Source organism: Mesoplodon mirus (assembly GCF_964341445.2).
Source record: "Mesoplodon mirus genome assembly, chromosome: 11".
NCBI classification, from domain to species: domain Eukaryota; kingdom Metazoa; phylum Chordata; class Mammalia; order Artiodactyla; family Ziphiidae; genus Mesoplodon; species Mesoplodon mirus.
In genome coordinates, this window is record NC_138987.1 from 73,173,941 (window position 1) to 73,186,286 (window position 12,346).

Consider the following 12,346-nt stretch of genomic DNA (forward strand, 5'->3'; position numbering starts at 1 on the left):
GCAAATAAATCTCCATCCTTCACTCCACTCCATCTACACCACCACCCTCTACTCTGGGCCGCCATCATATTTCTCATCAGGCTAATACAGTAGCTGCCAGAAGGGTCCTCCTACTCCCACACTTCACCCCAAGCTCTGTCCCCAACCACTTGCCACCAACAGAGACCACAATCTTTTAAAATACACAAATCAGATCACATCGAAGCTCTGCTCAAACACTCAGCTTACAGCCTTCTCCTGGAAACCAGCGAGGCCCAGCTGCCCCACCTGCCGTATCCTCTGCCAGGGAGCCCCTTCCCTACATGTTCGTATGTCTCAGATGTCTCCGATTGCTCCACTACCTATTGCTTCAGCTCACTATCATCTCTTCATGGCCCTTAAGGCTTTTGAGTTTCTACAAAATTAATAAACTTTATTTTTTATTATTATTATTTTTTATAATGCTAATTATATGACCATTTCTCTTTTTCTTTTTTTTTAAATTTATTTATTTATTTTTGCTGTGTTGGGTCTTCGTTTCTGTGCGAGGGCTTTCTCTAGTTGTGGCAAGTGGGGGCCACTCTTCATCGCGGTGTGCGGGCCTCTCACTATCGTGGCCTCTCTTGTTGTGGAGCACAGGCTCCAGACGTGCAAGCTCAGTAGTTGTGGCTCACGGGCCTAGTTGCTCCGCGGCATGTGGGATCCTCCCAGAGCAGGGCTCGAACCCGTGTGCCCTGCATTAGCAGGCAGATTCTCAACCTCTGCGCCACCAGGGAAGCCCCTAAACTTTATTTTTGAAAAGCAGTTTTAGGTTTACAGAAAAACTGATCAGAGAGCACAGAGTTCTCATATACCACCTCTCCCATAGCTCCCTCAGCAACTTTCCCTGTTATTAACATCTTGCATTCATGTGGCAGACTTGTTACTATTGAGCCTACACTGATATGCTATCATTAATGAAGTCTAGAATGTAGATTAGGGCTCACTCTCACTGTTGTACATTCTATGGGTTTTGACAAATCTCTAATGTCATGCACGCACCATTACAGTATCAAACAGAATAGTCTCACTGCCCTAAAAGTCCAACTATTCATCCCACAGCTTCTGGCAACCACTGATGTTTTTACGGTCTCTATAGTTTTGCCTCTGCCAGAATGTCATATACTTGGAATCACAGAATACGGTCACTACTTGATTTTAAAAAATGTTAATGTAATTATTGTCTGGGTGCCCCTCTGGACTATAGGACTCATGAACACAGGGACCTCATCTTCTTGTTCCTTCCTTTGTCCACAGGGCCATCAACAGGCTCACAGAGAGCCCTCTGCAGGAATTCCTGGATTGAATGAATGGATGAACCTACCTACCAGCCCAGTAGGGAGCGATCACCTACACACTTCTGAAACATTCCTTTCTCAGTTTGTTCTAGTAACTTTGAAGTAGCCTTATTTAGATTTTTGAATTTTACATGGATGTTTTGCAGACACTGGGAAAGGAAGAGTTAGTTGTTCCCTGGCCCCAGGTAGTTGAGGGTGTGGCTACTACAAGTCCTATTACTATTTGTGATCAGTCTGTCAGGCAGGAGTTCATCCAGTCATGGTGGATACAGGGGCGCTCCCTGAGTTGGAGATGCAGAATCTGGAGCATATCTAACAAGTGAATGGCAACCTCTGCACTGTCTCTCTCAGCCCTCTAGGACTCACCAGCTGCTCGGGAATCTGCTTTCCCACTTTCCTCCTTGCCTTTGCTCTTCTGAATTGTAAGTATTTACTCCCTGAATAATCTCTATTTTTATCACTCTGTGTCCCTTTCTATCCTTCCCTTCCTTCCAATGTTCCAAGCAGAAAAATACCCTAATTGTGACTTATGAGAGGGAGGACAACACTTGAGATTCCCTTTATTTAAAAAAGAACCACATATTTTAAAAAATAATTAACCATAACAAGGAACCACACCCTCTCTACCTAAAAAATGCCTAGAGGTCTCTGCCAAAATTTCCATAAAACCTCCAACTTTCATTAAAATTCTTTACCCTTAATCTCCACTATTTAAGATATAAAAATCAATTTTCTTACTCAATTCTTAAATTATTCTTTTGTTGATATTGTCACAATTTTTAGAAATCTTCTCTCTTAGTGCCTGGCCCATAGGAGATGCCTCTAAATTCATGATAATAGAAACTTTAGGGTGAATGGGAGCTTGCTGCTTTCTGTATTTTAGATTCTAGGAAATATGCCCATCTTCACCCTATTCAAGGCCTTAATTGTTTTAAATCCTTCAAGTTGAGACCCACTCAGCCTCTGTTTTCCAAACGGAGCCCTAATCTTTCTAACATAAACCTCCTCCAGGAGGAGGAGCAGAAATAAACAAAATCCGTTAAGACACTTAGCAACACTGTTGCTTGCGGGAAGAATAATTAGCATGATGTCTTTGGGGGGGGGCTTTTAAAAACTAAGGAAGGAATGTTTTTAAAAATGTGCAAAATTAAAAAGAACATAGCACACAGGAAGAAAAGATATTAAAACCCATCTGCAAACTTCAAATATTTTAAGTTATATCACAGAATTTTCAAAAGAATAGGAAAATCTTATCATTCTATTGGAAAGGTAACAACTCATTCAGTACCAAAGAGCACTGCCTAGTCTAGTGTGTTTAGGTTTATCTGGGGTTCTATATTTTTAATATGAAATATACTTTTAAAGTCTTCATATCTATAATTTGTAATTTACAGAGCTATTTGCAGTGTATACTTTCATACTTTTACATTATTCATTCACCTAAAAAATTAATTGATTATGGATTGTTTAGCCCTTTAGCCTATAATCGTCTCCTTTCCATGCCTGGAATTTCATATATTACTTTCAAGGCCCTTTAAAAATAAGAAAACCTTATTTTTACTCATTAAGAAGTAAGCTAGCCCCAAGACATATTTCTTTATAAAAGTTTTCCCAAGTTGCATAAAGATAATATAAAAGAAGAAATAAAGCAAGTCCAAAGTGTACCCATGAGACTTAAATGGCTTTGAGGATTCCACTGACTTCGGTAAATCACTTTCTTAAACTTCGTTCTCAGGGTTGATCAAGTTACGAAAAGCCTCAGTACAATTACAGCCTTATTCTGCAGGTCAGAATCCATAATTCCGTAGGTTTTCCTTTAGCTATCACTCTGCTGTCAGATGTGAAATATTCCCAACCTAACAGGGTCATAGTCTTGCTTCTGTTCTCAGTCTTTTCAACATTCTTTTGAATGGCAATATATCCAATAATATTAAGCAGTGGACTCAGTAAAGATAAAATATATAAAGAAGCAAACTTACCATCAAACACGTTACTATAATAACAAATATGCTGAGAAAAATGACAACAGCATAAAATCCTTCTTTGCTCCAGATTTTGTCCGCTTCATGCTGCCCTTGTAAAACATTTTTCTTTGAAAGCAAAACAGAAAGTCCGATGTTAAATGAGAGCTTGAGGAGACTGGCTTTCTTATCAGACACTAAACATATTTTCAGCTTGATTCCATTCAGTGTAGTAGAACACACCTACATCCCCCGCTGCCAGAGCTGCTTCTCAATCTGATCTAAGACATTGGATTGCCGTTCTTATACGTTAAGACGCTATTTTATCTCCTGCACAGGAACAAGCATGCCCGACATGGCATATCCGGCCCTAGGCTTTGTGAATGTCCCTCAAGGACTCTCTTGGAAACTACCTGGTTCACAGGTGAGAGAGTTCTGTTCTTTTCTGTGCTGAGGAAATTGTTTACGAAGCTCTCTTTACTCTGCTTTCAGGCTCCTCCCATAACATCAACACCCTGCTTTACGTGCTGTAATACTGCTTTCAGCTTTTAAACAGAAGTGAAACAGGTGCAAACAAAATCTCACGATGCATCAATAAACAGAGCAACAATGTCGGCATCATTGTCTTTTTTTTTCTTTTATGAAATCTTTTTTTAAAAATGCAGTCTATTTTGTCAAAATCTGATTAATGTACCACTTTAACCACATAAATTGTTAGGATTTTATATCTTATTTTAAGCAACAGGGAACACCAGAATGTCCAGAATTATTTGGCACTAAAAGGGAAAACGGTTTTACTTTAATTTATTTCTCTCTTTGTTTATTTACTTAGCTTACTATTTGAGGGGTGGAAGGGTAGAGAAAAAGCATGAATAACATGTGAATGAGTGGTTTAGTTTTATTTTACTCATTCTTTTTAAAAAAGCACATCTACTAAAATCACATCTTATAATAATGTAATGAAATTTAATAATTCAGTGAAATTTATAGATTTATGCTTAAAGAAAATTGAGCTTGAAACCAAATGGTCCAAAATTAGGAAAAAAATATAAAGGTTAAATCAAGTCAAATGCTCCCACTCATCTAAAATTACATTTTGTTGGAGTCTGCTTTTTCCCCTTTTGGTTGAGATGTCTCTAATGATTAAGAAAGCCTTGAGAAGCATGATAGTGAATGATGAAAGGCCACATGGAGAGTGGCCCTGGAGAATGAGAGGTCATCTTGTGCATTCCAGCGTCAGATGAATTCCCAGCTTAATGTAACCACTGGGATGACTTCAGCCTATACTATGTGGAAAAGAAGAACCACCCAGCTGATCCTAGTCAACCTACAGAATCATGAGAAATAAATAGTAGTTGTCTCAAAAAGAAAAAAAAAAAAAAAGCCTTCAGCGAAACCTGTACTTGTAGGTGTCTGAACTTGGAAATCATTGTTAATTATTTTTCAAGACTTAAAAAAAATAAAATGCATTCCACATTTGTAACCTAGACAAAAAGAAATATTTGCCTTGAAAAATATTTTATGAAAACTTTTATCCTGAAACTCAAGCGAGTCTTGGTGGGGAGTTGAACAAAACAGAATGGAAAGGATCTTTGAGTTCAATTGTGGTTACAATAACTATGTGAGGAAGACTTCTATTGCTTGAAGTAGTTGAGTTTCCATTTCCTTTGCTTGTAAAATATAGATATGCTCACTGTAATATCTTGCCTTCTTTAAGACATAGACACATTTATAGATGCAAGAAATGATTTATGCATGTTTTTAAAATACATAAATGGTAAGTTGATGGAGAATCTGAAAATACTTTCTTGATGAAAGGAGTAGAAACCAATATGTCCTGAAAAGGAAATCTTGGGTTCAAGTGACAACGTGTCTTTTACTCATTGACCTTAGTCAGATCATATTTTATTCCAATGTTTCTGTGCACATAGCTGGAAACTAATAGAAAACTCTTGTAGAAATCAAGTATAATATGGAAATGAGTTTTTTGCAGGCAAATAAATAGCATCTATTGCTTGCTATAAAAGCAAACCACTTAAGCCTTCAAGTAGGCAGCATAAATTTGTCAAATTTAAGTGTGAGGATCTGAGCTTTAGTTCATGTAAAATTTGGATTAAAAAAGAAGTGGTTAGGTGGGTGGAAAGAGATTTTGTGTTCCTAACCTGATTTGGTTCATTTCTTGTTTTCCTACTATAGTTCCACACCTCCTGGAATACCAACAGGTTCCTTTCTGCTTAAGACAAATCTATTTTGTTTTCTCTTTTAACCAAAGCAGTAATGATGGAGGAATTAACCTCCCACCCCTCCATCCCCCGCCGCCAGTTAGAAAGACACATGTTTAGAACTCCTAGAACTTAGCCACTGCACTTTCTTGGTAAATAGATTTCCTTCTGAGTCATGCTAGCCCTGCTGAGCACTACTATATTTGTACAGAGATCTAAAAACCTTGATAAAGGCAGGGTAATAAATGGAAAAGTTTGTAGTTAAGATCCCACAAGTCATAAGATTGTAATTCACAAGGATCTCCAATATAACTTTTGTATAAGGTTAATGTGACGCCTTTTACATTTTGACAGGGGACTGAGGGTTCAATAATTCAGAGACTCCATGGCTGGGTCAAACCAATGCGCTGTATCATCTTAACATCTTATGTCACAACAATATCACTTTCTCTTTAGCTTTGTGACAGTGAAAGAAGCTGCTGGGTTTTGTTTTGTTTGATTGTATAAAATTTGGGCAGTTTCTGGTAGTGATAGCAATGGCTTCTCTATATCCTGTTTAATAATTTGATGTACTATAGTTTTCTTTTCTTTTCTTTTTTTAAAACCAATTCTGACCCCAAATGCTGAGAGAGATGATACAGAGACTTTCAGAGCTACATCTCTTTAGAGAGATGGAGCACACAGAATAAGAATAAAGTGGAAATGTTATAAATTAGCTGGTTAATTAATTGATTTAGGCAGATAAGTGAGTTGTATTCTACAACAATATGGTTTTGTTAGATAAATGCCAAACTTCCACTGTATCATGCCCAAGGTAAACAATTCAGTCTGAGAGATCTGACCCATGTTAACATTGATTGCATTCCTCCTCGGCACTGTATGGCTAGGACTATATAATTCTTTAGACTGCTGGCTAATGTTTAAAGGAACAATCACTAAACTCGTGGATTATGATTTATATTTATTTGGTATGATTTTTTTTTCTCTTTGTAAACATGCCATGAAAGTATCAGTCAGTACATTGTCCTGTTATTTAAAGAAGGTAACTTCCTCCTTTGAAACATAAGACCTGCGAAACTGTGGTAATTTGCAACTGAACAACAACAAAATCCTAAAACATTTTTTTCACTATCATTGCAGAATGTACTGCTTCAATAGACATTTAATTTTGTAAAAACATCTAAAAATAGAAACTAAAACAATGCTTTAATTTTATTTCCCTGAGATTTAACTTATTAGGCAAGAGGAAGTCTGGTTTTTAATTTTTAGGAGCATCTTATTATAAAATAATATTTGAGGTCCTCCAATGTTCCAGGTACCATATATAAATATATAAAAGAAATAATGCCTTTGTCTCTCAAGAAACTTAAATTTGAAGTAAAAATAGATGAATAAGCAAAAGGAAATCTCTATTTGGTAATTGTCTTTGTTTCCCAAGAGTCATTTCTGATTTAAATAAAATCAAGCAAATAAAGAAGTGGCAACGACAAAAAACACACCCTTCCCTGAAAGTAATTAATAAAAGCGTAGGAAGAGATGCTTTGAGACAGCATTCACCATGTTCTGTAATCCATGTAAAGGATGAAAACCCAAAATACCAATATTCCTTTTTTTGTTCTGGTAATAAACATGTTACCATAACAGAGCTATAATTTGGGGATAGAAATGTGAAAGAATGGGTTGAAGCATAAGCTGTTATTACACATTTACCACAAATGATGAATAAAGAAGTGGGAAAAATCACAGAATACCTATCAGCTTAAACAACTATCAACAAATGCTTTTGCAGTGCCTCTTGGACTGTATGTGTCTGAAGCTCCCTCTGCGGGCCCGTGCACACTGCAGATGGCTCTCTCCTGTCTGCAGTTAGAGCTTCCCATCAGAGGGTGCCGCTGGGCCCATTCTAGAAGTGCCAGAACAAAACGCTCAAACAATACACCAGTCCCTGATGAAATGCTCCTTATATCCAATTAAAATACTTCCCAGTCTCCTGTAATATAATAGTTTCTAGATTTCCTAGATTTTTAGATTCCCATAATTTTATAAGAAAACATCGTATTTTGATCATCAAATACACTTTCATTATTCAAATGCAATACAGACCTGTGGTCTATTGAGGGCTAATAGTTCTGTGACAGGCATTCAGGCTAAGCTCCTTGCCTTCACCAGTCTGAGGTGTGTTGGAGGACCCCCAAATACTTGAGTTTAATTAATTTTTTGGTATGGTGAGCTTCTCTTGGTCCACAAATCTGGATGACTCACTAAGCTGTCATATTCCTAAAGCCTTCAGAATGGCATTTAAACTCAGAATAAAGCAACAGGATGAAATGCTTATATTATTCACTGAAAGCTTATGGGAAGCAGAATAAATTAATCTAATGGCCTTTTTAAATTTTAAAGAAGACTTGTGCAGAGCAAGATGTGTGCAAGTCAGTCTGTGAGGGGCTTGAACTATGGGCATGGAGTTTGGTTTGTTGTACAAAAGGGAGCCTCTTCAGAGTCACATGCAGGGAGGGCTGGGGAGGGGTCTGGGTGTTTAAGCTCATGTTGACCTTTCTCCTGGTCTCTCTGAAGCATGAAGTGACCTCTTCTTTCTCAAAACTCCCATGGCACAGTGCGGTTATGTTATCATAGCCCTGTATTTTCCTTATCTGCTTGTCTCTTGTTGCCTTATTAGGACTCATTGAAAGCAAAAATCTTATTTTATTTGTTTGTGTATTTGTTTGCTTATTCATTTATTTTTCTGACTTTGGACACCACCTAGCCCAGCGCTTGGCTATTTGTATGCCTAATGTATGCCAGGCCCTGAATGAAGGCACTGAAGACACAGATAAAATGAAATGAAATGCTCTCAAGGAATGACAGTGCAGAGATGGACATGATGGCCAATGTCTGGTAAGGGGTTTTTGTACTAAGCTCAATGAGAACACAAAGCCAGCGCCCACATCTGTGGAGGTACAAGGGAAGGCTTCACTATACAGTGGACTGATCCTGAAACATGAAAGGTGCACAGATGGACCAACGTACACAGAGGCATGGAGGGAAGAAATGGTGTGGGGTGTCCTGGTGTCTATTAAGTTTGGAATGGCTGAAGCATAAACTAAGAGAGTGTTGTTCAACAATGATAAACTCAGCACACAAAGAACCATATACCATATTAAGATATCCAGACTTGATTCTACAGGATTTAGGAAGCCAAAGAAGAGTCATGACGTTAGGAGGGCATGGCCAGATTTGTTTTTAGAAAGATTACTCTGGTGGCAAGAAAGAAAACACTGTGTGCATGTGTGCATGTGTGCATGTGCACGTGCGTCTGTGAGCTGGGGTTGGCAGCAGAGAGAGCAGGGAGGGAAGCAACACTAAATGTAGGAAGACCAGTTGGAGGTTGTTATTACAGTCGTGGTTCAATGATGAAATACATTTTCATTCTGCAGTCAAATTACATTTGTTCAGTGCCTACTCTTTGTGAAGATTTCCATGTATTTTTTTAAATTTAAAAATTTTATTCATATTTCAAGTTTATAAGATAAGGACTCTACCCATTTTTCCTTTCCTTTTCTTTTCTTTTCCTTCCTCCCTTCCTTCTTTTTCTCCTTCCTTCCTTCCTTCCTCCCTCCCTCCATCCCTCCCTTACTTTTTTCCTTCCTTCCTTCCTTTCTTTTTCTATAATCATTTAGGATATGAAGAAACTGAGGCTCAGAGAGGTTGATACTATGTAAAGACAGACTTAATCTCACAGAGATTAAATCACCCAAGGTCACACACATTTTAAGTACTGGCTGTGGGATTCAAGCTCAATCTTGTACCAAAGCTTTTTATACCACACCTGCGGCATTTGCTGTAATGAGAGGCAGTGCACTTTACTGCAAAGGGAAATAGACTAGGAATAAGGTGTCTAGATTTTAAATATTGCTTTATACCTCATTTGCTTTGTCACCTTGATGAAATCACTTAATTTCTACGGGCCTTACTTTCTGTATCTTTAAAATGTTCGCATGTGTTCCCTCTAGGTCTAATTCTTTGATTCTGTGAATTTAATTACATATGTTTGGGATGATGTTCATTCTAGCAAGTTTGGAGTGGGATGGAGTAGGTGAAGTAAAAAAGAGACTGGATTTATTCAGGAATGAGAGTATTGGAGTGGTGGGGGAAATCTGAAAAGTGCCGAATTTAGAAAGCACTATGAAGGAGATATTCATAGTTCTTAAGACTGGGTTCCTCAGCAAAAGAAAAATCAGATTTCAAATTAATCCCAAGGTAGTGGAAAAAAGGGACCATTTTGACAATGAAGACAATGAGGAGTAAACCTGTTGAGGAGGAAAGATTTGAGGGTGTTTTTGGGGACACCCAAAATTCAGTAAAATTCAATAAAAGTAATCAATTGACAAATATACCTGAACAGCTTTTCTTCTGGGCAATTTGTTGGATAAGTCAAAATAAATTATAAGGCCATAAAGATTGGAGAAGAAAGTGTCAAAAAGTGAAACTTTGACATGAAAATGAACTTCCTTAAGGAAGAAACATACAATGTGAAATCAGAGAATTTTGACCCTTAGGGAGATTTTTATATTATCAAATAACACACGATAAACAGCTTTCATCTCAAAGCCTCCTAGTATTGGGTCATGTCATGCTAACTGTGCAAATTTTTAAATGAAATATTCCATGAAACAGCCTACCTCAGGCGAGACTTCTGTAATTCCAAACTGGGATAAACTTTGATGCAAAACATTGATATTAAGTGAACGCAGCACTTCCTCAGATGGCAGAGCCTCAGAAATTCCTGCTTTTCGGTTTATGGGAGACACAAATAGTTCAACACTGTTCTTCTTTCCCTAGTAAAAGCAGATTATTTGTATATGTTAATAGACATTTTAAACAACTTTGGGAAATATATTTGCCTTTCTTCTAGAAACATTAAAGAAAATCAGAGCTTTAGAATCCTAAAAGACATCTTGGAGATCACCTTTATTAGGTATTCCTGGTACACTTAATATTAGCAGCCCAAAGCCCGAAATCTTCAAATGGCCTTCTTTCAATTAGTTGACACCTCTAGCTTTGTAATTTTATATTTTATTCGATGCTGGTTTATTTTCCATTCAGTATTGTAATTTTTGAGATATATTGTTCAGATGTTTCCCGAGTAATTGTGTTTAAAGAAGCATTTTAAAATCAATTAAATGAATTAAGTAAAACCTGATTTAACAGTACAATTATTAGACATCACCATCCCATATATATATATTTTTATAACTTGTATTAATTGAAGGCTGGACTAAGGAAGGTGATGCTGTCTTTGAAGTTGCTTCCCTGATCCTGTTCTTCACCTTAAATATGTCAAACCTTTAAGATCTATTGTTTGGTAGAAACAATGTTATGCAATGATATCATGTTACTTTCCTATTAGTATGACCTCATTACCTGAAACAGAGAGAGAGGATTTCTTACCTTAAATGGCTGATATGCCACATACCCATAAAAAACAAACACTACACAAAAATGACACTGCCTTTGATAGATTCTCTTTGACAACTTATACAAAGCACTTATAAAAGAAAATTGTTGTTAGTCTTTTCTTTTTGATACATGGGGTTTCCTCCTGCTAGAAAATTTTCTTTCTTTTTTTTTTTTTTAGAAAGTTTTCTTTTAATGCAATTTATCAGAAGTTCAGCCACGTATAAAATGGAGTACTACGAGTCATCCAGGAAAAATGTTTCTGTGTTTGCAGTGAACAACAGATAATGACTAAATATTGCATAATACTGATGTGAAACATGTTTATAATAATTTAAATAGTTTATGACCTAATAACAACAATAGTAGGAAGAGAGCACTTGTTTTGGGCTTGTCATGCTCCCATGTGCCTTAAATCTGTTATCTCCAGGACAGAGGTATTAAGTTATTTCATTTTGTAAATGAAGGAACATTAAGTAGCTTGTCTTAGGTCATAGAGCTGGGACATGGCCAAGCTGGAAATGGAGTAGAATTTTGTGTCTGTCTCCAAAGCACACACTCTGAATCACCGTACTCCGCTGCCTCAGGTATCATCATAACTTGAACTATTATAAGAACTACTCTTAGAAATAGACATGCATAAATGCTACTAACATTCTCTGAGGATATGCATATCCCCCTCTGGGTGTGGCAAATCCCTCTTTTATCCTTTCAAAGAGCTATTACACTCTTTAAATCTATATACATAAAAGTATATCTAAGATATCTGAGTATATATATATAAAATCTAGATCTAGATCTAAGACATCTATAATACCTCACTTCTCACTTGAGCAAGGTACACCCTGGATATAAATAACCTATTTCACTCTTTCATGGTAATGGGAAATGCTGTATTTCTTCTTCTATGCTAGTGAGTTAAAAACTTGGTTTTTTTTAAAAGCTTATTTAGTCCCAGAAAATAGTTGACTCACAGAACAAAAGTTATTATGGGGATGAAAACAATTCACCCTCCACACAGAAAAAAAATGAAAAGAAACAAAAATTCTAAACCAAAATAAAAGCAAATTCTTCTCCATAGTGGGAAATGCAGGTGTTGATGCAGTATAAAACTGAACTCAAGCAGGAGCGTAAGGATTTAAGGCAAGAAGAACAAGAAGTCCTTGCTTAAGTTTCTAATGCAGGGGAAATTAAGAACAATTTTAAAACTGTAAAATGATTCTAAAGTCCTTTTTCACAGGAACCTCGGATAATTAGCTTTTTACAAAGAGAAAGTCGTAAGATTTGAATTTGCCTTTCTTTGTCTTTGCTTACACCCACCTTCAAGTGCAGATGGGAACATGTAGTTGAATGATATCAAGGTCCCTAAACACTGAGGAGAAGGGGGAAAGAA

At 36.9% G+C, this 12,346-nt stretch overlaps 1 protein-coding gene across 1 annotated transcript in view; it reads right to left on the minus strand.

Annotated features, from left to right (window-relative positions):
- PTPRR (protein tyrosine phosphatase receptor type R) overlaps positions 1 to 12,346 on the minus strand; it is a 281,762-nt gene that overhangs the window by 105,143 nt on the left and 164,273 nt on the right. The window contains exons 4-5 of the mRNA XM_082636126.1: positions 10,179 to 10,334; positions 3,296 to 3,406 (exon numbers count right to left, since the gene is read on the minus strand). Of these exons, the coding sequence (XP_082492252.1) occupies positions 3,296 to 3,406; positions 10,179 to 10,334 (267 nt within the window). The remainder of the gene's footprint in view (positions 1 to 3,295; positions 3,407 to 10,178; positions 10,335 to 12,346) is intronic.